The 27,262-nt window shown below is 44.0% G+C and overlaps 1 protein-coding gene across 5 annotated transcripts in view; it reads right to left on the bottom strand.

Annotated features, from left to right (window-relative positions):
- The window catches only part of MAST4 (microtubule associated serine/threonine kinase family member 4), a 1,720,607-nt gene that overhangs the window by 244,422 nt on the left and 1,448,923 nt on the right, over nucleotides 1-27,262 (bottom strand). For all 5 annotated transcript variants that reach the window (XM_069222961.1, XM_069222970.1, XM_069222979.1 and 2 more), the window contains 2 exons: nucleotides 14,108-14,183; nucleotides 10,039-10,248 (listed from right to left, as the gene is read on the bottom strand). In XM_069222961.1, coding sequence (XP_069079062.1) covers nucleotides 10,039-10,248; nucleotides 14,108-14,183 — 286 coding nt within the window. The remainder of the gene's footprint in view (nucleotides 1-10,038; nucleotides 10,249-14,107; nucleotides 14,184-27,262) is intronic.

Raw genomic sequence — 27,262 nt, 5'->3', positions numbered from 1 at the left:
GGATTGGAGTGGGTGGATTAGAGAAGGCTTGGATTACACTGGATTGGGGTGGGGTTGATTGTTTTGGGGTGAACTGAATTGAGGTGGGGTGGATTTCTAGAGTGGGATGGAGTAGGCAGATTTGGAGTGGAGGGAATAGATTGGGGCAGATTGGATTAGGCTAGATTGGGTAGGAGTGGTGTGGACTGGATTGGAGTTGGGTGGATTGTGATGGATTGGAGTGCAGTGGGGTGGACTGGATTGAAGTGGGGTGCATTGGACTCAAGTGGGATGTTTTGGATGAAGTGGGTTTGATTGGAATGGGCTGCAGGGTGGTGGATTGGTTGGATTGGAGTGGGATGGGGTGGACAGGACTTGGGTGGGGAGGATTGGGGTGGGGTGGATTGGAGTCCGGTGGAATGGATTGTGGTGGGAGAAATGGGGTGAGGTAGAATGGACTGGAGTGGGGTGGGTGTTTAGAGTGACCTGGATTTTGAGTGTGGTAGATCTGGGGTGGATGGATTTGATTGGATGGTTTGGATTGGATAGAGACGAGACTAGAGTATTGAAGTGGGATAGGAAGGACTGTTGCAGATTGCACAGGATTTAAGTGGAGTGGATTGGACTGGTGTGGTGAGTTGGAATGTGATTGTTTGGAGTGGGGTGAATGTTGGATTGGAAATGAGTGGGGTGGATTTGATTTGAATGGTGATTGTATTGGTGGGCTGGATTAAATTGGAGTGGGTTGGGGTGGGTGTATTGGATTGGTTTGGACTGGAGTGGGGTTAATTGGGTTGTGGTGGGTGGATTGGAGTGGGTGGATTGGATTGGAGTGGGGTAGATTATATTGGATTGAAGTGTGTGGACTGGATTGGAGAGGACTTGGATTTGATTGGATAGGGGTTGGGTGAATGGATTGGAGTGGGATGGATTGGATTGGAGTGGAGTAGTTTGGATTGAAATGAAGTAGGTTGGGTTGGAATGGGGTGGATTGGACTGGAATGTGTGGATTGAAGTAGGGTGGATTAGGCTGGAGTGGGGTGGGGTTGACTGGAGTATGGCAGACAGGGCTGCAGTGGTTTGGGGTGGTTTGGAGTGGGGTGGGTGGGTTGGATTGTTCTGAGGTGGACTGGTGTGAGGTGGTTTGGTTTTGGGGTGGGGTAGATTGGTTTGGGTAGGGGTGTATTGCGGTGGATTGGAGTGGGTCGAGTGGAGTGCATTGGGGTGAGGTGGATTTGAGTGGGATAGATTTGTTTGGCCTGGATTGGACTGTGCTGGATTGGAGTGGGTAGACTGGGGATTAAGATGGTTTGGAGTTGATCGAGTGGGGCATATTAGATTGGAATGGATTCGATTGGAGTGGGTGGATTGGGTAGGGCTTGGATTAAACTGGATTAGGGTTAGTGAACTGGAGTGGGGTGGATTGGATTGGAGTGAGGTGTGTTGGCTTGGAGTGAGATGGGTTGGATTGGAATGAAGTGTGTTTGGGTTGGAATGGGGTGGGTTTGGAGTGGAGCAGAGTGCATTGGGGTGAGGTGGATTTGATTTGAGTGGGATAGATTGGTTTAGCCTGGATTGGATCGTGCTGGATTGGAGTGGGTAGACTGGGGAGTAAAATGGTTTGGTGTGGATTTGAGTGGATTATGTAGGGTGGATTGGATTGGTGTGGGAGGGTTGGATTGTTGTGGGGTAGATTGGATTGAGTGGGGCAGATTAGATTGGAATGGACTGGAGTGGGTGGATTGGATAGGGCTTGGATTAAATTGGATTGGGGTTGGTGGACTGGAGTGCGGTGGATTGGAGTGGGGTGGGGTGGGTTGGATTGGAGTGAGGTGGGTTGGATTGGAATGCAGTGTGTTGGGTTGGAATGGGGTGGGTTTGACTGGAGTGCGTGTATTGGAGTGGGGCGGATTGGATTGAAGTGGGGAAGACTGGAGTATGGTGGATTGGAGTGGAATGGACTGGGGTGAGCTGGAGTGGGGTGGATTGAATAGTGCGAGGTGTACTGGACTGAGGTGGATTGGAGTGGGTGGAGTAGATTGGGGTGATGTGAGGTGGATTTGACTGGATTAGGCTGGATTGGAGTAGGGTAGACTTGGGGTGGATTGGTGTGGATTTGAGTGAGATGGATTGGACTGGTTGGAATGGTGTGGGGTGAATTGGATTGAGTGGGGCTTGACCATTTCTGGCCAGCGTCCGTCGCTCCCACCTGCGTGGCCACTGCTGCTGCCACTGTCTCCTGACAGAGCCTCCCGGCTCTGTGTTCGAGGGCCGCCTCCATCCACAGACACTCACCTGCACCTCATCCCTGGTGGCCTAGTGGCCATCTATGTATGTTAGGTATGTCTACCTTTTCTCTTTTAACTATTATTTCTGTATTCTGTTGTTTTCACTTTTCTCACTGTGTGCTTTTTCTGTTAGCGTGCTTTCCTGTACCACTTCCCTGCTCCCTGCCGCTGCTCTGGCCCTGCCCTCATGGTGCTTCCAGCCCTCCCGCCTCTCAGCTGACCAATCGCTCCCCCTCTTTTTAAGGGTGGTTGCTGTGCACTCGCACTGATGGTGCGTCGAAGGCATGCCAAAGGCAAGCCTGTCTGTGCCATGACCTTTCCCAGCACCACAGACCCTGGATCTCGCACCATCCACTGATACGATGCCAGAACCTTCCACGCACGGAACCTTGGATGTTGGTTCACCTGCCACCACACTTCCCCCATATGCATAACCGTGGAGGAAAGCCCTTCTAACCCCACTATACCTGGGCTATCTAACAACACTAATACAAATACTGGTATAGAGTAGGGAAAAATACAAATGTGTTATACATCACTGTGAAGACATCAATTGGTCATTGGAAAAATGTAATATTTCTGGCACTAATGCTTTATATAAACAAATGTATTCTCTGTCCCACTCCTCCTCTTAAGGAACAAAACCCATAACATACAATTTTGACAGAATACACAACACTAAACACATATATACATCACAGAGACATATACCCGATTATACATCACAATTTTCCAAGACCAAGTACTTAGTGCACCAAATGTTGCATTCAAAACTTCCAATGCTATCCACAACTGTGGGCTGCCGAACACCTTTTCCAAAAGCAGTCATCTATATGAGGTAGCAGTGATAAATATCGTCACTAATTGATAATTATTCGTGCTGAATAAGTGCGGTATGATCCTATATTATCGTCTTTTAGTTCATGAATTCGTAAAACTCCTCACATTGTTTTGTTGACGGGATTCGACCCTCCATTTATGGGCCTCATCAGGACATAGGAAGAAGTATCTTTTTTGTAGTTATGAGCACTGACCCGATCTTATTTTTATGAGAGAGACACTCCAAATTCCTTTAAAAGCGCCTTTCTTTTATGGTACGAGAAGGCATTGTTACTAACTCGTATCCCAACATAAGCTCTGTAAAAGTTATATGAGAGCTTAATATTCACTCCTGGCTTAGAAAATCACTCGCGAAGCCTTTGAGACACCTGCATCATGCTGTGGGGAACTTGGAGTGTCTGTATTCTGTCATTTTCACTTTTCTCACTGTCGGACCAACAATTTGAGGATTATTACGAATTTATGAACTAAGAGCTAAGAGACTATAATATAGTATTACACCCCACTTAATCAGCATGAACAATTATCAATCAGTGACAGTATTTATCTCTACTACCACACAGAGAGGACTGCTTTTGGAGATGGTGTTCAGCAGCCCACAGTTGTGGAAAGCGGTGGAAGTTTGAGTGCAACATTCAGGGCACTAAGTATCTGGTCTTGGAAAATTGTGATGTATGATTGGGTATATATCACTGTGATGTGATGTACATATGTGTTTTATTGTTGTGTATTGTGTCAAAATTGTATATTATATGTGTTGTTCCTTAAGAGGAACAGCGGGACAAAGTAAGACAAGAATACATTTCAAAATTTTCCAGTGACCAATTAATATCTTCACTGTGATGTATAACACATTTGTATTTTTCCCTACTCTATACCAGTATTTGTATTAGTGTTACTACGCTTCCCATAGGCACATCCTCGGACCTTTCTCTTGCCGCCATTGCCACCTCACCTTCTCCGCATGCCAAACGCCAGACCTCCCAGTGGCAGGAACGGCCAAAACTATCTCCAGACCACCTCAAGTGCATTCTCCTCACTCTCTGCTCCCTGCACAAGCAGGCCGTGGAGCTTTGTCACCTGACAGATGCCCCCCACCCGGACACGCCTTCCTCACCGAGACATGAACACACACAACCTCTGGACCGGACATCACCATCCCCAGCAACTACAAGCTGCCCGCAAGGACTGACTCAGTACTTAAGCTCATGTTACCATTTTCAAATGTAAGTGTGCCACAATTGTCATTTTATATGAAAATCTTAAACAGCTGGCCCGTATTTATAAAACGCAGAATGAAAACTGATGTGCAGAGTGTTCCATTCAGCATCTTTATTGCAATACTGCATTCAGTTTCCAATTCAAGACAGTCATGACCTAGGACACTCCTATGCCCGTAATTGTGGGTTTTCTCCAGATGTCTGTAATAAAGGTTTTAGTGGAGACTCACACATGGAATTTCATATTTGGTAAGGCTTTGCAGAGTGTGAGCACTCCATTGCTGTCATATATTGAAAACGTTGCCAACTAACTAGCGAAACCTGCTCTCGGGGTGTTGTGAATAGCGGTTTCTCGGCAGGCTAAAACTTCCAAGAGGTAAAACTTAAGGTATACCGACCCCACCATAATCAGAAAATTTGGGGAAGCACGATGGAAGAGATGGTTTTCTCACATTCTCACAATAATATCATGAGGTCTTAGAGGAACCTTGAAAACACCTTCAGTAATAATTCCATAGCTCAGCATGGTGCCAACCCGGATTTTGGCCTTGAATGAAGTAAGAATATTTGCTACAAAAAAACAAATAGGAATAGCATATACATTGAAAGAAAAGAACATGTCCATAGAAACCTGCGGATATTTAGATTTCCAGGCTGGAAAATCTACAGCAGGTTCTTGGTTTTCAAAGAAAATATGGCAAATTAGATGCCTATTATCGCAGGACATCTCTAATATTATAACAGCAATGTAGAATTGATGAAGTTTCTTCACTGACACACGTAACGTAATGTAGAGTTTGAATTCTAAGAGTTGTCCAAAATTGCCCATACATTTGGCAACTACCATCGCCTGGTGGGAAAACCTGCACAGTAGCAGGCAGAATTGTCTTCGACTTGACTTGTACCATCTACTTTCCAGCACACAGATTTACTGACTATGCAGAGGAGACTTTCTGAAAGGTTTACCATCTGGAGACCAAAATCACGGCTTAGAGTCTGCATTATGTGTGAGTTACAGTTCTGCTCTGGTCTATTGGACCTAGAGGTCCAATAGATATGCCTCAATTCTGGATCAGACATGGAACCTACTGTGTCTTCTTGGTCAGGTAATCGAAGTTGAAAAATCAAGAACAATCCCTCTAAATTCCATCCTCATTTATATGTAAAGGAGAAAGGGGACTGGTTCCATGAGAAGTGCAGTGTGAATCTCAAACACTGGTCCACTGGATTAGAACAATGCCGTTGATTATGTTGGGTTATATATGGACGGGGCACTTTGCGATGCTGCCTGGAAATTACAGAAAGGATGATCACAGCTCTAAACAACCCCTCTTCCACAGTCCTCACTTGCATACCATCCCCGGAGTTGTAGAAGTTTTCTATATTATAAAATGTCCTGAATTTCAAAGTCTTAATAAATAGTACTAAAATGTTCTGTTTTCTTAGATGGCATAACAACCATCATTTTAATCATTAAAACTATTCAGTAACAGTCCCCTACCACTCTTTGGCTCTCGCCTTTGGATAGAGTTCTTTCACAAACTGAACAAATTGACCAATGAACTGTCCTTTCGTAATGCTGTGAAAACGTGGCTCTATTTGTTTTAGCACCTAGGTAAGCTTCCCTTACCTGGACTCTGTTCTAGAGCTGGGAGGCCTTTGAGTGGCTATGTGCTTTGCAAAAACTCACAGAATAGAACAGACATTCTCATAAAGGTCAATGGCATCATAGCAACAGAACAAATTAAATCCATAATAAGAGGCATAGTGTTACTCCGGCAAAATTCTAATCTAAACCTTTAAAAAAGATTAATATGCTTCAATTACCCGTCTATGTAATTATTTTCAAAACATATGTAAACCTTTTAAGTATGTTTTCATTAAACAGACATATGAAGAAACATGTGTTGATACATGTCTTATAGTCTGCAACTCCTGCATTCTCTTAAGGAAATATTGCTCCTGATGTTTAGGAGGGGTCTTAGGTATAAAATGAAAATTTACAAAGATGTTTTTTTCCTCAGGGACAGCCTTCGATGTGAAAAATGTAATAGTTTCTGGGCCAAGACTGCATCACATTGGTTTCCAAGGAAACACCCTCAAGTGGATCACCTCCTTCCTCACCAGAAGAACGCAGAAGCTCTGTCTTAGCTCCAGTCACCTCTCAACTCAAGGAGATCATCTGCAATTTCCCCTAAGAAGCCTCGCTCAGCCCCATCCTCGTCAACACCTACATGACGCCCTTGGCCAACATGGTCAGATCCCACGGACTAAACAGCATATTCTTTGTAGAGGACACCCAGCTCATCCTGTCACTCTCAGAAGATCCCAACAGCACAATAATCAACTTCCACAGATGCATGACGGGCGTTGTCAATTGGATGAAGGACAACTGCCTGAAGCTCAACACGAATAAAATGGAAGTGCTAATCTTTGGCAACAATACATACCCTTGGAACATCTCCTGGTGGCCCTTGGAACTGGGACTGTCACCCAAACGTACCGACCACTCCAGAAATCTTGGCATAATCCTGGACAGCAAACTGACCATGAAGTCCCAGATCACAAAATCGTCTCCACCTGCTTTTGCACAGACCGCATGTTACAAAAATTCTTCAAATGGCTCCCTTTGAACATCAGACGTACAATCACTGAGACCCTAATTACCAGCCAATTAGACTACGGCAGCACACTCTATGCAGGGATCATCATACACCTTCTGCAGAATCCAGACCATACAGAACTCCGCTGCCAGACTTATCCACAAACACTCCAGATGGACTCACATCACCCCCACCTCAGGAAACGCCACTGGCTCGCCATACAGAAGAGATGCCAATTCAAGCTGATGATCCATGCCTACAAAGTACTGCACAACTGAGGACAAGCCTACATCAACCATCAGCTGAACTTCCACCACCCTAACAGACAACTACACTCTACCTCCCTCGCCCGCACCCCCCACATCCACAGGAAGCAACAGTGGAGGACGCTCCTTCTCCTACTTCATCGCAAAAACCTGAAACAACCTAACTCGGCAGCTATGGACCTCTGCCTCTTTACTGGAATTCTGGAGAGCACTCAGGACCTGGCTGTTTGAAAGTTATCTGAACCATCATGACCCTCACGTGTCTGGATACCCTCGCCGGTGACTAGCTGAGCTATATAAATCCACCTGATTGATTCATTAAGAGTCTGCTAGAGTGGAGGAGTCTAGATGGTTGGTGGAAGGAAATGCAACTTTTCACATAGGTGAAGCCTGAGTTGTGTAGTGCCTTAAATGGGTGTGTGAGTTGAGAGTGATTGTGTGTCTGGAGCCAGTGTAGGTCCCTGAGGTGTGGTGATATGCAAGTTCTGTGTGAGAGGTTGAGCATGAGTCTAGCAGCTGAGTACTGGAAGGTTTGTAGCCTTCTCATAAGTTGCTTTGTTATCCCAGAGTAGAGGGTGTTCCCATAGTCCAACCTCCTACTGACCAGGGCATCAGTGACCGTCTTTCTTGTGTTGCTTGGGAGCCATTTGAAGATCTTCCTCAGCATCTTCCTGGTGTGGAAGCAGTGACGGTGTTGATTGATGCAGTCATGTCCCGCTTGCTGTTGATGATTCCAAGATTCCAGGCATGGGTTCTGGGGATGGGTGTGAGTTTGAGCTCGGCCATCCACTGTTTGGAATCACACAGAGAGGTGCACTTTGCAAAGTTGAGCCTGACACAGTTAGCTTTCATGCAGTTAGTGACTTCAGTCAAGTAGGCGATGAAATTGTTTCTTGTGTTGGGGGTCTTATCTGAGAGGGAGACTATGAGCTGCATGTCGGCTGAGTAGGAGAGAATGTTGATGATGTGTGTGCAGACGATGTTGAGTTTATGGGTTTCCAGGGTGCAAGGTGCCAGGCTAACAGCTTGCCTGCCTTCCATTAAGAGGGAGTGGATCCAGCAGAGAGCGGGTCCTTGGATACTAGTCTCATGTCTCATGCAGACACCTGATGAGGATGGGGTGTGTGAACTTGTCAAATGCTACAAAGTGGTGCAGGAGAAGGAGGGTGCTGCGTCTCCTCTGTCATTAATCATGCGGATGTCATCTGTGGCAGTGATGAGTGCTATTTCTGTACTTTGGTTGGGCCTGAATTTGCCCTGCGTGTCATTGAGGAGCAAGTGGTTGCTAAGGTAGTCAGTAAAGTGTCAGTTGATTAGTTTCCCTTAGATGTTTGCCGGGTATGGAAGGAGGGAGAAAGGTCCGTAGTTGAAAAGCGTGGCTGGGTCAGGCGATGGTTTAATGACCAGATGCATGATGGCAACATGTTTCCAGGCATTCGGGAATGTGAATATTACAGTACGTTCATGAGGGAAGGGTTGAATCATTTAAAAAATACATTTAATATAAACTCATCAGTGCTGAGAGGTATACAATCCTTAATGGAGATCAGAACTGGGCTGCACTGAAGGCAAAAATCTGGGGTCCTTAAACGTATAGTCACTTCATAATCTTTCCAGCTGCTATAAAACAATTATGAATTCACACCTCTCGACTCTCAACACTATAAGTAATATTATGAAGCTGGAGCACCTGGATAGTTCCTGTAGTGCAAATGAGACGGTACTATTAGTACCACAACGTCAGGGAGTTAGCAAAAAAAATAAAAAATCCAAGAGCAATATAGAGTGAATAGCCTCTAAGGAAGGGCATTTCAGAAACTGCATTTCCTTTTTTCTTAGTTTTTTTTCATAAATCATGGATCTTTACGACCACTCCTCCTGGGCCGGACAGACAATCCACAGGAATTGTCATCATGGCAGCAATTTACTTTAAGACTGTGTATTCTGATCTTTCTCTCCCAAAACATTTTGCCAAAAGGATACTCCTCTTCCACTACATTCTGGAAGACAATAAGTACTTTTCAGAAACAATTTACTCTAGTTATTTTTGGCACAACATGCAAGTGTGGAAATTGGGTGCTGAACACCATGGAGGATTGTTAATATCTATTTGTGAATGCTCACTGCCTTTCCAATTGATGTCCCCCCGGCCCCTCTGATCAGAGGCAACCCACTTTCCATTTCTTCACCCTAAAGTTCATATGAGGGAAAACCACCAGACAATATGACACTCCCTTGAGGTAAATAGATTTTGAGGCTGGAAATGCCTGTAGATCCTCCCAGGATGAGGGTTTATACTGTCTCAATACAAGTAAAATGTTATAAATTACTACATTTTTCGAATTTAGGCTGATTATGTTTGTAAGACATAACACAAAAGTCTTGACATTAAAATGCAACACGTTTCTCATTTAGCACGCTCATCTTTACTGATATAACTACATGAAAACGGGAGTGTGTTTATCAAGGCGTTAATTGACATTTAGTTGTATGTTTAGTTCCTGAAACTGGATGATAGCATGGTAGCAAGTGCAAAGCCTGATAAGACAATTCATCTCCTCAAATCAACCTCTGATTAGTGTGAAGTGGCACATCTCACCAACCTCCACGATAGAGGATGCCAGGAGATCGTTTACTCTGTTGGTGAAACCATGTTTATCAAACACTGACACACAGAATAAGTTAACAGTGTGTGTCTCAGAGGGTTAATGCTCACTATTTTGTCCCCATCACATCACATTTAAATGGACAAGGAAAATGTCCAACATCACAAACTCATTTCCAAAGTATGTCAGGAACAATAAGCTGAAAGCAATCATCTTTTCATGAAGGTGGGTCGTACCTCCTGTAACAACTTTTCCAGCTTCTGCTGCAATTCAAGGAAATATCGTGATGTGATGAGTCCCTGGTGGGATTTATCCAACGAATCTCGCGCCAGTTCAATGATCTGATGATGGGTAAAACCGAGTACTCCATCTGCCAAGGGAAGAACGTTGTCAGGAGAGTAGTTTGTGATAATCTCCTGAAGTCGCTCTTCCATCTGAGCCGTAGCCTATTTAAACAGGGACAAAAACAATTAACATACATAATAACAGATATATTGGTAAAAAATTAACAAAAATACTTTTCTTTATATTTATCCATCCATAAATATTGATTCAATTACAAAGATGTTATCTGGAACACCTTATTCTTAGTGCATGGGTAACAGATTATTTACCAAACCTTTTTTCATGAAACTTAACTTTACTGATTTATCAAATGAAAGCCTATAATTGGCAACAAGGTGTGTCCTGGCATGAAGTCAAAGGACCCTCATTTTTGTTCCTGCAAAGCAATATTTAGCATCTCCAAAATGAGTAAGAATCAGTTTGGTATGCAAACCTGTTATGTCTGGAATCGGTAACTCGCCAACATATATTGTCGTGTATTTTTCCTGACTCAATTTACTATTCTTCAAAGAGGTGTAATCTACAGGGTATAGAAGGCGCATTGGTCTTCGGAAGGTTTGAGTTGCTCATATGTAGCTGTCGCATTCCTTTAGATAATGCATACATGGTACCCCCAGCGATGCTCTGTGCCTCCCAAACACTGACAGATTTCTAATCGTTTAGGCACATATTTCATCAACAAGAAGCACTACCAAATAGGTAACATGCATTTTCATTCTAGTCATGTGATGGCATGACCATCTAAACATATCATTGTTTCTGTCGATAATATTGGTGGCTTCATCACTTTCATTCCACCAATCATTTACAATTTAAAAAGTGTATTATGTTTAAAATGTAAACATAATTAAATACAAAATAGTTGTTTAGAGGTATAAGTTATAATATTTTAAATAACTGTAAATGGTGAATTTCGGTGGTTTAGTTAAATTTTAAAACGGTAGGTTGTAACTGATATTTCACCTAACTATAACGCTCCTTTAAACTTTGGTTTTTCAGTGAATCTCTAAGGTTTTCTTAATGTAAAAGCGTTATTATTACAATTCCTAACTGTAATGTCACTTTCACAATTTTTGTTTTTACAGTGGATTACAGTTTTATTTTTTAACAAAGTAAGATGTCTAAAGTCGTGTGTACAGCCCCCTTGGCAAGTGCTCAACTCCCGGTCGTGTGTGGCATGGGGCTGGACTACGGCCAGTCTCTCCACCCAACCCCACCGTGTGCCCAACACCTGTTCTTTTTTGTGGTCCCCCAGATCCACTGCGATTCTCCACGGGGCTGCACGGGGCATCGCAGTAGATATATGTATCACCAAAATGGCAAAACAAATATTAAAATTTGGATTTCCTCTGTACCCTTGCAAGGCACTAGGGGTCAGGATACCTTTACCCTGCTCCCTTAATTAGTTTTATTTTCTAGGACGCGGGGACCGAGTCCCTGAGTCCTAAAATAGTTGAGGCTATATAATCCCAACACGCAGTTGGCTTCACGGATGATCGCAGTTAGTTGGTGTCAACCAATCACAGCACAGATCATTGTACAGATCATCGTACAGATCATCGTATACATAATTCTTTAACCATAATTTCTCAAAAACTACTGAATTGATTTAGAGCAAATAACTAAAAGCACTTTTTCTGGACCAAGATCTAACTTTCTGCCAAATTTGGTGCTATTTTGTGCAGCTGTTGTGAATGCAGCTGTGTCTAATGTGTGATTTTTTTCTATGCCCCTGCTTGGAAGATCACCCCAAAACCTTCCAGAAAGAAGATGAGGTGGATGAGACTTGTTTGGTGACATTTCGACAAACTGTGCCAAAGTTATTAGCAAAACAAAAAAATACTTCCCCTGTGGAAATGTGGTCATAGATAGATAAGATAGATAGATATTCGGGTACAGAGTGAGCCCAGTGCACATCCAGAAGCCGATACTCAACCAGCATGGAACTCTATGAAATAACAAACCCATTGATGTGGGACAAGAATTCAATGTCCATTAGAGTTGACCCATAGGTAGATAAGGACATGTTTCCTGTTCTCAACTTGAATCCAGGGACTAGCAGTGCTCTCTGAATATTATTTGGCTGGTCCCCTCCTGATAAAACAATACTCCACTTCTGTGGCTGGGTCTACTATCTGAGACAGCAAAGGATTAAATCAGGGACCATGTGAAATTTGCATCGTCCTTGGTTTGAACTGTTACTATCAAGGTGCTAAGCTTAACCACAGAAGCAGAGTGCCACTTTTTTAGCAGGAATAGGGTGGGAATGCTGTTTGGAAGGGATTTTGTGGATTCTTGCACTGCATAGTGGGCTTTCAAACCCCCCCATAAGTGAGATTGGGGGCAAATCCACAAGCTGCCCACAAATGGGAAGAAAGACTGAATTACCCTCAGTGAGGAAGGGCACTGGGCCTTTCCCTTGTGGCTGCCCTCTCGCCCCCAGGGGAAATGAATTCCCTCATGTCTAGTGAGCTTTTTAGTCTTCCAAGCGGGCAGACTGGAGGCAAACACCCCTATCTGCTCCTTGGGAGAGTATGAAAGTCTGTAAGCCTCTTCTGGTTTAGGGGGTATGGTCCGATGCCAGGGTGGGCTGCCCCCACCCCTTTTACTTCATGTAGTGAGAAAATCCCTGCTTTAAGGGACTTTCTACCCTTTAAGGCTTAGCCCTCAACCTGTCCCTCACAAGGGCAAAGGCCTGTATTGACCTTGGCGGTGGTGGCAATGGCCCATGTCAAGAGTGCTGCCCCTCCCAAAAAATAAAAAGAAATAAAGGATCTAACCAAAGGGGTAAGATTGGGGGTAAATCTTATGATGTGATCCCCAGGTGGGGCAAGTACTGCAAAAACAACATGGTGATGGAAGGAATATTTGAATTATTCTCAGCTACTCGTGATTGCTCTGGGTTGTATTCCATACCATAGTTTTTCATCTACTATGCAAATCTATCTTGGTCCTGCAGCAATGGGAAATGACCAGCCTGGACTGCCAGGCCAGGTCCCCTTCAGATTGGAACACAAGCAAGGCAGCCCAGTTTGGATCCACCCAGGTCTCATCAGTGAAGTACAGCTTGAATCCTAGAGCACAATGTGCACAGGATGATGCCTGGGCATGCCTGGCACACTTAGGAGCCTACAGCTGTGCGTACTGATGTTACATCCAAAAAAAAAAAAAAAAATCAAACTAAGGACATGAGGGAGGCTTGTCCCTTGCGCTCTGACTTTGTTTCTTGGGGAGAAAATGCTTCTAGTGTTTTCACCAGAAATATCTTATCTTGTTTGGGGCATCAACACATTCACCATAGCCGCACTGTAAAGTTAGTGTGGCTATCAGGGTAAGTATTGACAAGCTCACATTAGTGGTTAAACTCCTTTTTTTGTGTACAAATGAAAAGATCTGGTTACATTTTTGTGGACTGCTTTAACCTTTCTATAATGTTTTATATACGTTTAGTCGTTTGTAGTGATGTTTTGTTGGTGATATCTTTTTTAGCAAGACTTTCTGTTGATAGTCACAAATACATCAATATATCTATGTATATATCCATACATCCAGCTATCACACTGTCTGAATATATTCAAATGTAACAAAGATCTCTGAAACATGCTAAAGTAAATGGTTAGGTCTTTAGACACTGAAGTATATGGTTAGGATTCTGAATAAATGTAATCATTTCTCACTGTGAATGCAAGGTTCCACCCTAACAGACTTATGTAACACAATTAAGTAATGATTGCTAAATAGGACATCGTGTCACCTTTAAATCTCACACCCAGTGCGGATAACCAGAGGCAGTGAATTCAGAACACTTTGCTCAAATGTCCTAATTGTTATTTATTTGCACACGGAGCATCGATCTCGTCTCCCCATTTAATCCTTACTCCGCAAACACCACATATAACACTTGCCTAAATGTAAGTTTCATTGTTTGAGGGAAGTAGTTCCAGTAATTCTATTATTTACCTTTGGGAACCGTTCTTTGTAGACATGGTTCATCATGATGATTTCATTGTCACAGCAGGCAAGCGAACGTCCAGGACTGAAAATAAAGCAAATTATTCTCTTAAACGAGTATCAGCAGGAATGGAAATCAGGTTAACATGATAAAAACATTCAGCATTGTATGCAGGGCGTACGCTTCCGCGGTCTAGTTCAGTGTATGTTCAAAGACCATTAAGCACAATAACTGCTACCAAAGAGTTCGGAGCCACTATAAACTAAATGACTGGATAACAGCTGTCGCGAGCTTTATGAAGATGTGATTTACTGTCAAGCAATACATTCCAGAGCGCAAGAACGAGCCATAAATAGGAACCCCTCTTTTAAAATATTCCATTTGATGGTGAGCTACCTATACATTCAATTCACAACGAAGGGAGATCAAAGCGTACCCTTTCAAAAATAATTTTGGTTTATACTATTTGACGATTTTCAAAAAGAAAATGCAAATCATTGAATAAAATCTTTTTTAAGTACTTTGCAGGCAGAGGCATCGTGATGAAAGTTGACAATGCACTTAAAAGACAGCAGTATTTAGAGAAGATACATACATATTGTAGCTATACATTTAAGATATATTCACCGTTTTCGCTACGCCACAGTTAACCATTTTATAAGGAGTACAGATAGGTTATTATAAAAAAAGATCAATATAAACGAATTACAATTTGAAGCAAGAGAAAATGTTGACTGTTCTGAATAACATGCAATGACTTCTGTCACTTTTACACTCTGATTACAATTGTGTGTGTGTGTGTGTATATATATATATATATATATACACACACACACACACACACATGCAAATATGCACGCACACACACACGTTCACACTAAGAAAATTAGGGCTGGTGTATCCAAGGTAATGCCCAATTATAATAATAATTGTCATAATGTTTAAAATAAAACATTTGTATTCAAAGCAACCATAAACATGTGTTTGATTCTTTCTTTAACACTCTTCAGGCCACAAACTGCCCCCCTAGGATTCACCACAATGGGTCCCTTCACTCCAACTGAAGAATATACAGCTACAGGTCTGGTGCTTCAAAAATGATGGTTGGTTCTCCTGGGGTCTTGCATACAATGGCACAGGAGACATTGGGCGAGCCCAAAGTGCTCAGTCCATTCAGTAATCTCTCTTTGGACTTCAAACCACACCCATGTCACATCAGTCACTTACATTGGTTTGTGGGCTTGTCTTTTAAAATCCGCTTGCTTTCATTTATGAAAGGCATGCATACATCATGCCTTTTCCGGTGGTTAGCCCACCTACACAGCACCGGTAAACTACTAGAAACTACTAGAAACTTACGAGGCTCGATGTTTTGAGCCTGGGGTTCAGGCTACTTTATCTGTTTATTTTCCACGCAGCGCCATTGCGCTGCATTTACATAGTGCGATCACGCTGGTTTTTTTTTTTTTTTTTCACCGCTAATAGCTCTAACTCGAGCAAATGTGAGACCTGTTGCATTGAAAATGCTTGATTTCTTTACCATTCGTGGGGGGCTGCTGTGCTCCTTGCATCCCCTCAACACTTTTGTAAATGGTTGGTGGTGCTCCTGTCCCTCGTTGGAGCACCAAGACAGCTTAAAAAACAAAGCAGAGCCACAGTGGGCATTAAGAGGTGGTCCCATGAGGGAGCAGTAAATATGCAGCCTTGCCACTTCGATATTGAAGAGGTGAGGACACAACTACATTTCTGAGTTCCCCAGTCCAACCCTGGGGACCCACAAATTAGTTTTAATTTTTTTTCCTTGTAGCATGGGGATCACACTTATGGTGCTGTTGTAACTCTTTTATTCTTCTATTTTGGGCCAGAGCCATCTTCTTTTTTTAAACTAATGGTAGCTGGGGATTCAACTCCTGCATTGCTGATCCAGGTCCCTGACTGCCAGCACACTCAGTGCAGATGCAGGACCTGGCACTTTCCTTCTCACTGCAGGAAGTGTATCTACAGTGTGAACCCCGCTGATGGGGAGCCTGAGGGCATACTGAAATGTGGGTGTGTGAGGCAGCGCCGCCCCATATCGAAGTGCTTTGGGGTCCCGGGAATGGGGCCCTGGAACCCCTTGCAACAGGATATCCTTTCTTTCAACAACATGGGGACTGCGTCCCCGAGTCATAAAATGGCTGACATACATCTTTGGTGATGTTGCCGGCAGTCGATCCAAGAGTATTTTTTGATCTGCTGGTCCCACAGTACTACCACCATGTGAAATATCTATAAAATGTGAACCTAAATTTCTCAAAAACTACTGAGCAGATTTCAGTACCACAAAATCACAAAAAGCATGCTTTCTGGGTAAAGATCTAGCTTTCTGTCAAATTTGGTGCACTTCTGTGTACCTTTTTTGGCTATATTGGTGACTAAAATTCCAATTGGAAACTGCAATGGGAAAACATGTTTTGAGTCCACCCTCTTTTTCTCGACCCCCGCTTGACGGATCACCTCTAAACTATCCAGGAAGGAGCAGAGGTGGATGAATCTTGTTTTAGAAAGTTTTGTTAAGATTTGTCAAACCGTGTTTAAGTTATTAGCAAACAAAAAAAACAATTTCCTTTAGCAACCCAGTCCTAACTAGAACTGCACAGTGGTGATAATCACTGTGCAATGTTATATATATATATATATATATGGAAAATGTCACTTACCCAGTGTACATCTGTTCGTGGCATGTTCCGCTACAGATTCACATGCTGTGCACTGTTCCTACCATCTAGTGTTCGGCTCGGAGTGTTACAAGTTGTTTTTCTTCGAAGAAGTCTTTTCGAGTCACAGGACCGAGTGACTCCTCCCTTTCGGCTCCATTGCGCATGGGCATCGACTCCATCTTAGATTGTTTTCCCGCAAAGGGTGAGGTAGGAGTGGTAGAATGAGAATACTAAAGATGTCCATGCAATAGAATAGATATGTATGTACATAGTTTGTGCTAAAGGAATGTTTATATACATATTTACACTTTTTAATTGCAACTTAAATTGCTACAGGCTCCCGGGGAGGTGGGAGGGCGCATGTGAATCTGCAGCGGAACATGCCACGAACAGATGTACACTGGGTAAGTGACATTTTCCGTTCAATGGCATGTGTAGCTGCAGATACACATGCTGTGCATAGACTACAAAGCAGTAATCCTCCCCAAAGCGGTGGTCAGCCTGTAGGAGTTGAAGTCGTTTGAAATAATGTTCTTAGTACAGCCTGTCCTACTGTGGCTTGTTGTGTTGCTAACACATCTACACAGTAGTGTTTGGTAAACGTATGAGGTGTAGACCAAGTGGCTGGCTTACAAATCTCTGTCATTGGTATGTTACCTAAAAAAGGCCATTGTTGCTTCTTTCGTTCTAGTGGAGTGTGCCTTTGGTGTAATGGGTAAGTCTCTTTTAGCTTTGAGGTAACAGGTTTGTATGCATTTGACTATCCATCTGGCTATGCCCTGTTTGGATATAGGGTTACCAGCATGGGGTTTTTGGAAAGCAACAAACAATTGCTTAGTTTTACGAAATGGTTTTGTTCTGTCTATGTAATACATTAGTGCTCTTTTTATGTCTAATGTATGCAGTGCTCTTTCTGCTACTGATTCTGGCTTTGGGAAGAAGACTGGGAGCTCTACAGTTTGGTTTAGATGAAATGGTGAAATTACTTTTGGCAGAAATGTTGGATTTGTGCGGAGAACCACTTTATGTTTGTGTACTTGTATAAATGGTTCTTCGATAGTGAAAGCCTGTATTTCATTAACTCTTCGCAGTGAAGTGATTGCTATTAGAAATGGTACCTTCCAAGTTAAGAATTGGATTTGGCAAGAATGCATGAGCTCAAAAGGTGGGCCCATGAGTCGTGTAAGTACAATATTAAGATTCCACTAGGGTATTGGTGGGGTTCTTGGAGGTATGATCCTTTTTAGTCCTTCCATAAAGGCTTTAATAACTGGGATTCTAAAAAGTGACTTTGTATGTTTAATCTGCAGGTAAGCAGAGATTGCAGTGAGATGAATTTTGATGGATGAAAAGGCGAGATTTGCTTTTTGGAGGTGTAGTAAATAACGCACAATGTTTTGTATGGAGGCATCTAATGGTGTGATTTGGTTTGCTTGGCAGTAGAAAACAAACCTTTTCCATTTATTAGCATAACAATGTCTTGTTGTCGGTTTTCTTGTCTGTTTAATGACTTCCATACACCCATTTGAAAGGTTTAGATAGACAAATTCTAAGACTTCAGGAGCCAGATTGCTAGGTTGAGCGATGCTGGATTGGGGTGTCTGATCTGTTGTTTGTGTTGTGTTAGCAGATCTGGTCGGTTTGGGAGTTTGATGTGAGGTACTACTGAGAAGTCCAACAGTGTGGTGTACCACGGTTGGTGAGCCCACGTTGGTGCTATGAGTATTAGTTTCAGTTTGTTTTGACTCAGTTTGTTGACTAGGAAAGGAATGAGTGGGAGAGGGGGAAAAGCGTAAGCAAATATGCCTGACCAATTGATCCATAGATCATTGCCCTTGGACTAAGGGTGTGGGTACCTGGATGCAAGGTTTTGGCATTTTGAGTTTTGTTTTGTTGCAAACAGATCTATGTCTGGTGCTCCCCAGCGGTAAAAGTATTCTTGTAGAATCTGGGGATGTATTTCCCACTCGTGAGTTTGCTGGTGATGTCGACTGAGATTGTCGGCTAACTGATTGTGAATGCCTGGTATATATTGCACTATTAGGCGAATGTTGTTGTGAATTGCCCAATGCCAACATTTTTGTGCTAGGAGGCATAGTTGTGATGAGTGTGTCCCCCCGTTTGTTTAGATAGTACATTGTTGTCATATTGTCTGTCTTGACAAGAATGTGTTTGTGGACTAGAAGGGGTTGAAGGGCTTTTAGTGCTAGGGAGACCGCTAGCAGTTCTAAGTGATTTATGTGTAGTTGTTTTTGTTGATTGTCCCATTGTCCTTGTATATTGTGATTGTTGAGGTGTGCTCCCCACCCAATCATTGAAGCATCTGTTGTGAGAATGGCGTGAGGCACTGGGTCTTGAAATGGCCGCCCTTTGTTTAAATTTACAGGGTTCCACCATTGAAGCGAAAAGTGTGTCTGGCGGTCTATCAACACTAGATCCTGAAGTTGACCCTGTGCCTGCGTCCATTTTGTTTGCTAGGCACTGCTGTAAAGGCTGCATGTGTAGCCGTGCGTTTGGGACAATAGCGATGCATGATGCCATCATGCCTAGGAGCTTCATGACAAATCTGACTGTGTACTGGTGATTTGGTTGTATGTTTGACACCATAGTTTGAAATGATTGAACTCTCTGTGGGCTTGGAGTGGCAATTGCTTTTTGTGTGTTGAGTGTTGCTCCCAAGTATTGTTGTAGTTGGGATGGTTGCAAGTGAGATTTTTGGTAATTTATAGAGAAACCAAGCCTGTGTAGGGTATCTATTACATACTGTGTGTGATTTTGACACTGGAGTCCAGTGTTGGCTTTTATTAACCAATCGTCGAGATATGGGAATACGTGCATGTGATGCCTCCTTATATGAGCTGCTACAACAGCGAGGCATTTTGTAAATACTCTGGGTGCTGTTGTTATCCCGAAGGGCAGTACCTTGAATTGATAGTGTTTGCCTTGTATGACAAATCTGAGGTATTTTCTGTGAGATGGATGGATGGGTATATGGAAATACGCATCTTTTACATCCAATGTTGCCATGTATTCTCCATGTTTCAGTAAAGGAACTACATCTTGTAGTGTGACCATGTGGAAATGTTCTGATTTGATGAAGAGGTTTAATGTCCTGAGATCTAAAATAGGTCTTCGTGTTTTGTCTTTTTTGGGGAATAAGGAAATATAGAGAATAACCCCATTGATCCTTTTTGGTGGAGAGGTACTAGTTATATGGCTTGCTTTGTTAATAGTGCTTGTACCTATATTTGTAATAGTTCTAGATGCTGTGCCAACAGTTTGTGCGCTTTGGGGGAACATCTGGAGGGAAATGTGTGAACTCTATGCAGTAACCATGTTGGATAATTGATAGAACCCATGTATCCGTGGTTATGTCTGACCAGTGTTTGTGGTAAAGTGTTAATCTTCCCACTACTGGTGATGTGTGTTGGGGAAGTGTGACATTGGAGTCACTGTTTGTTGCTGGGGCGCCTGCTTGGTAGGCTGAAACTTTCCCCTTGATCTTGGGAATTGTACCCTAAATGATGCGCAAAACCCCCCTCTCTGGTATTGGGACTGGTAGGTGGGTTTTGCTTGAGAGGTGGATGCCTCTGAAGGTTGCTGTCTAAAACCTCCCCTAAATTGTGGTTTTCTAAATGTCCCCCTATACTGGGAAGAGTAGAGCGTGCCCATGGCTTTGGCCGTGTCAGTGTCTTTCTTCATCTTTTCGATGGCTGTGTCCACTTCCGGCCCAAACAGTTGCTGCTGATTAAACGGCATGTTTAATACTGCCTGCTGTATTTCAGGTTTGAATCCTGAGCTTTGTAACCAAGCATGTCTCCTGATTGTGACTGCTGTGTTTACAGTTCTTGAGGCAGTGTCATCGGAGGCCAGTGCCGAACTGATCTGATTGTTGGAGATGGCTTGCCCTTCCTCTACTACTTGTTGAGCCTGTTTCTGATACTCTTTCGGTAGATGCTGAATGATGTCACTCATTTCATCCCAGTGAGCTCGGTCATAACGGGCGAGGAGGGCCTGCAAATTTGCGATACGCCACTGGTTGACAGCTTGCGACGCCACTCTTTTCCCCGCCGCGTCAAATTTGCGGCTCTCTTTATCAGGAGGTGGTGCATCTCCTGATGATTGAGAGTTTGCACGTTTCCTTGCAGCACCAACCACTAAAGAGTTCGGTGGGAGCTGCTGTGTAATGAACACTGGGTCCGACGGGTGGTTTGTACTTTTTTTCCACCCGCGGTGTGATGGCTCTTCCCTTTACCGGCTCTTGAAAGAATTGCTGTGCATGTTTAAGCATGCCTGGTAGCATAGGCAGGCTCTGGTATGACGCATGCGTGGAAGCCAGGGTATTGAAGAGGAAGTCATCCTCCAATGGTTCCGAATGCATACTGACATTATAAGATGCCGCAGCCCTGGCCAAGACCTGGGTGTACGATGTGCCATCCTCTGGTGGAGATGGTTTTGAGGGATAGCACTCAGGGCTATTGTCCGAGACAGGGGGATCGTAGAGGTTCCAGGGATCTACATCATCCTGTGTTTGCACAGTATGTGTGGGTGACTGTGCAGTGGGCGTGCCAATTGGTGACCCTGTTCTTTGTGGCGAATGTGGTGGCGATATTTCTGGAGAGAAATGGCGAGTTGGTGATTTCTCTCTAGCCACTTTAGCTCTTGGCTGATCAGTTTCAGGCTCTGTCTGTTGTTGAAAAGCCAACTTTCTCTTAAAATTTGAGAGGAGGGGCAGTTTAAATCCTTCCAGTATCCTTATGGATCTGTATTCTTGCTTGAGTTTGATCAAACTCTTAAGTGTCCAGCTCCTCTTCAAACCTGTGCCTCTCCTTCAGCTGTTTGGAGAGCTCATGTTCCTCTGTATAAGAGGTCTTTTTCGGCTTCAAAGCCGTTTTTTTCGGCACCGAAATGCCCATGGTGATGGTTGGCCTCGGCTCCGAAAGGCTCTTTTGAGGCTTAGTGGGATCGACAAGGCGATGTCTGCTTTTTTCGATGCCGGTTTCTCGACTCGAGTCGGAAGACTTCGGCACGATTTTGGGCTTCTTCGGTGCCGAGGGTGTTGCTTGGACTCGAGTCACTCGGTCCCGTGACTCAAAAAGACTTCTTAGAAGAAAAACAACTTGTAACACTCCGAGCCCAACACTAGATGGCAAGAACAGCGCACAGCATGTATATCTGCAGCTACACATGCCATCGAACATATATATATATATATATATATATATATATATATATATATATATATATAGAGAGAGAGAGAGAGAGAGAGAGAAAGAGAGAGAGAGAGAGAAAGAACAAAAGCATGTGAGATGTTGAGAAATTGAGAGTGTGTTAAAGTGTAACTACTCTTGCACAGTTATTACAGTTAAAGCTTGAAGAATGAACTGCCTGATGTACATTTGCATTAGAGGTGTGTTTAACAGTAAGAGCAAAATAAGCACTGTCAAACCTAACAGGTTGCGCTTTTAAAAGGAGTTAGCTGACCTTTTCAATTTTGTCAATTCTTTTTGCGATAAAAATGCATACCAGAATGATGACATATGTACACACACATACTGCAATACCTTTGCATGTATATGTCATTACATGGTGACTATTTTACCTTTTTTTGAGTTGAATGCTACAATAGAAAATAAGGAAGGTGCCTCAAGGGATGGGGAGAAGTAAAAAATAAAAACAAAAAGCCAAACAGAACAGAAGGGGTGGGAATATCAATTGATTAGCTCGGCGTGGGAAAGCAACAGGGAGGGTGATGAGAAGGTGGAAACAGCAGACAGGTAAGGGTGTGAGTGCAAAAAGACACATGCATTCTCATGGGCAGATAAAATGCAAAGAAAAGAGTAGTTCCCGGAATGTAAGCTGTGAAAAGATACAAGTTGTCCAATGAAAAGGATAGTAAATAAGCTATGATCTAGGGAAGGGACAAACATTAGATGAGGAAGGAAATATTTCAAATAAGTAAGCAAACAACATTAAAAAAAAGCCAAATCATGATAAGCAATTGAGTGTAAGTATTGGTAATGTCCCCAAAGGTTCTTTATAAAACAGCTAAAGTCGTCTTTAACCAAAACCTAATCATAATGACAATATCATAGGAATTTAGAGGAGTGGGTGCTGCCAAACATCAAGCTTCACAGAATCTGAAGACTGTGTTTGGTGGTTTAAAGTGTGACGGCACACTTCTGCTTATTCAGGCTTCTGACGTCTTTGCCGTGGTGCTTTTTAATTGAATCTCACCAGAGACCATGTGTGCTGCCTTGGAAGGCTGCTTCTCCAAGCAGTCTCTCGGGCATCAAGACTACTTTAATTACATGTGGCAGCCTTTCTCCATGGTGACTGACTGAGGGTGTAGAACAGCATATCAAAGAGATGCAGATCTCAGGAGGAACAGTGTGGGCTAGCAGAGGTTCAGAATAGGCTACAGAGACAAACTGACGAGATTCAGGGGGACTCGCCAGTTCATTAGTCATCCATATACTAGACTGGCGTAATTTAGTTGGACTCTGTGGGAGTTTTCAGAAGTACATGTGTCAAAGGGGGGGCAAAAGTGGTGTCGTGTGACACAAGGAACGTTCTGCATTACCCAAAAGAGAAGGCAGTGTATAGTACATGCTTGAATTAACTGCCCCTATTTGGAGGTAGTTTAAGACACACATGATTGTACAGCGTACATGGCTTGCATACTTTGATAGACTAGACCAATCCATGCATGCATTTGCTATGGCAACTTATGAACATTTGTGACATCTCTTGTAAGAAATGTCAAAGGATAACTGTAGGAAGTTGGCTCTGTATGCACTATTTCAAAGTAAGGAATAGTATGCACAGAGTCCAAGGGTTCCCCTTAGAGGTAAGATAGTGGCAAAAGAGATAATACTAATGCTCTATTTTGTGGTAGTGTGGTCGAGCAGTAGGCTTATCAAAGGAGTAGTGTTAAGCATTTGTTGTACATACACACAGGTAATAAATGAGGGACACACACTCAGAGACAATTCCAGGCCAATAGGTTTTTGTACAGAAAAATATATTTTCTTAGTTTATTTTAAGAACCACAGGTTCAAATTTTACATGTAATACTTTAAATGAAAGGTATTGCAGGTAGGTACTTTAGGGAATTTGAATAATCACAACAGCATATATACTTTTCAAATAAATCACATATAGCTATTTTAAAACTAGACGCTGTGCAATTTTCACAGTTCCTAGGGGGAGTAAGAGTTTGTTAGTTCTTGCAGGTAAGTAAACCACTTACGGGGTTCAAGTTTGGGTCCAAGGTAGCCCACCGTTGGGGGTTCAGAGCAACCCCAAAGTTACCACACCAGCAGCTCAGGGCCGGTCAGGTGCAGAGTTCAAAGTGGTGCCCAAAACGCATAGGCTTCAATGGAGAAGGGGGTGCCCCGGTTCAGTCTGCCAGCAGGTAAGTACCCGCGTCTTCAGAGGGCAGACCAGGGGGGTTTTGTAGGGCACCGGGGGGGACACAAGTTAGCACAGGAAGTACACCCTCAGCAGCACGGGGGCGGCCGGGTGCAGTGTGCAAACACACGTCGGGTTTCCAATGTAAATCAATGGGAGACCAAGGGGTCTCTTCAGCGATGCAGGCAGGCAAGGGGGGGCTCCTCGGGGTAGCCACCACCTGGGCAAGGGAGAGGGCTTCCTGGGGGTCACTCCTGCACTGGAGTTCCGATCTTTTAGGTCCTGGGGGCTGCGGGTGCAGAGTCTTTTCCAGGCGTCGGGATCTGGGAGTCAGGCAGTCGCGGTTAGGGGGAGCCTCGGGATTCCCTCTGCAGGCGTCGCTGTGGGGGCTCAGGGGGGGGCAACTCTGGCTACTCACAGTCTCGCAGTCGCCGGGGAGTCCTCCCTGAAGTGTTGTTTCTCCACAAGTCGAGCCGGGGGCGTCGGGTGCAGTGTAGCAAGTCTCACGCTTCCGGCGGGAGATGTGGTTGTTTTAAAGTTGCTCCTTTGGAAACAAAGTTGCAGTCTTGGGTGAACAGGGCTGCTGTCCTCGGGAGTTTCTTGGTCCTTCTAGAGCAGGGCAGTCCTCTGAGGATTCAGAGGTCGCTGGTTCCTGGGGAAAGCGTCGCTGGAGCAGTGTCTTTAGAAGTGGGGAGACAGGCTGGTAGAGCTGGGGCCAAAGCAGTTGGTGTCTCCGTCTTCTCTGCAGGGTTTTTCAGCTTAGCAGTCCTCTTCTTCTTAGGTTGCAGGAATCTGAGTTCCTAGGTTCTGGGGAGCCCCTAAATACAGAATTGAGGGGTGTGTTTAGGTCAGGGAGTGCAGTAGCCAATGGCTACTAGCCCTGAGGGTGGTTACACCCTCTTTGTGCCTCCTCCCAAGAGGAGGGGGTCACATTCCTATCCCTATTGGGGGGATCCTCCATCTGCAAGATGGAGGATTCCTAAAAGTCAGAGTCACTTCAGCTCAGGTTGCCTTAGGGGCTGTCCTGACTGGCCAGTGACTCCTTGTTTTTCTCATTATCTCTCCTGGACTTGCCAACAAAAGTGGGGGCTGTGTCCAGGGGGCGGGCATCTCCACTAGCTGGAGTGCCCTGGGGCATTGTAACACGAAGCCTGAGCCTTTGAGGCTCACTGCTAGGTGTTACAGGTCCTGCAGGGGTGAGGTGTGAAGCACCTCCACCCAGAGCAGGCTTTTGTTTCTGTCCTCAGAGAGCACAAAGGCTCTCACCACATGGGGTCAGAAACTCGTCTCTCAGCAGCAGGCTGGCACAGACCAGTCAGTCCTGCACTGAACAATTGGGTAAAATACAGGGGGCATCTCTAAGATGCCCTCTGTGTGCATTTATTAATAAATCCAACACTGGCATCAGTGTGGGTTTATTATTCTGAGAAGTTTGATACCAAATTTCCCAGTATTCAGTGTAGCCATTATGGAGCTGTGGAGTTCGTTTTTGACAGACTCTCAGACCATATACTCTTATGGCTACCCTGCACTTACAATGTCTAAGGTTTTGCTTAGACACTGTAGGGGCATAGGGCTCATGCACCTATGCCCTCACCTGTGGTATAGTGCACCCTGCCTTAGGGCTGTAAGGCCTGCTAGAGGGGTGACTTACCTATGCCACAAGCAGTGTGAGGTTGGCATGGCACCCTGAGGGGAGTGCCATGTCGACTTAGTCATTTTCTCCCCACCAGCACACACAAGCTGGCAAGCAGTGTGTCTGTGCTGAGTGAGGGGTCCGTAGGGTGGCATAAGACATGCTGCAGCCCTTAGAGACCTTCCCTGGCATCAGGGCCCTTGGTACCAGGGGTACCAGTTACAAGGGACTTACCTGGGTGCCAGGGTTGTGCCAATTGTGGAGACAAAGGTACATTTTAGGTGGAAGAACACTGGTGCTGGGGCCTGGTTAGCAGGGTCCCAGCACACTTCTCAGTCAAGTCAGCATCAGTATCAGGCAAAAAGTGGGGGTAACTGCAACAGGGAGCCATTTCTTTACAATAACCATTAAAAAATATCTGAACAAGAATATTAGCATAAAAGGATCATATGCAGTACACAGACCAGAGGGTGTTGAGTGCTGCACAAGACCACAGCACATACAATGTTATATAGGACAAGTACGGTAATATATTGAACCCAGCAAGCTAATGCCCGTTGTTTTCTTACATGAAACTCCAAAAAAAAATATTGAACGTCACAAGGAAACTAGTGTGTCACGCAAACCACTAACATACAATGATGGATGTTCATGTGGCTTCCTTTTCATTGACTCGTATACAGTTTACATGTGTGTGGACTGCTAAAAAGACTCAGCCCTAGTGAGGGTTTACGGGGTGTTACAGTTTTTTATTGGAACAGCAGATTTCATTTTGACAATGTGTCTCATAGGAACTGCGTCGTTAATCATTTATCTCCATTTTCATACACAGAAAATGTGGGATTTTAGGTTCCTCTACAAAATCTAAAATGTCAAAGTAACACATAGCAAATACCCTCATACGCAAAGGCGAATGAGAAACAAACTTGTTTCTGCCATTTCACCATTAACAGTGCTATCCTGTTTCGCAGTCTGCAGTGCACATTTGCTCCTCATAGTTACTGTGCAAGAATACTTGAATAGTTCCATTCACTTACTATTTCTGTACAGCCCAAGTCGCTGCTTTATGCAGCCGCCTATGCAAGTCCCCGCCGCGTTCTCTATTATGTGCGCTAATTGGACCTCTCCTAGCTTCTGAGAGAAGGGTGAAATATTCTCTAGTGTTAGGTAGGCACGTGACTGTGTAAGGCACAGATATACTGTGGGCAGAATACGTCCTTTCCTGCATCAGTGACACTATTGTCAATGAAAGTGGCTAATAGGGTAGGTGTGCTGTAAAGACCACATTGTGGCTTAAGGCTACTTCAGAGAGCTAAAACGTACACAAACACATGGCGAGAAAGTACATCAGTGGTAGGGTGACCACCCGTCCGTAAATTTCACGGACTGTAATTTCGCCCTGCTGTCCGTTGTCC

This window comes from Pleurodeles waltl, chromosome 1_1, assembly GCF_031143425.1.
Source record: "Pleurodeles waltl isolate 20211129_DDA chromosome 1_1, aPleWal1.hap1.20221129, whole genome shotgun sequence".
Taxonomy (NCBI): domain Eukaryota; kingdom Metazoa; phylum Chordata; class Amphibia; order Caudata; family Salamandridae; genus Pleurodeles; species Pleurodeles waltl.
This window is presented reverse-complemented; position numbering and strand designations above follow the sequence as displayed.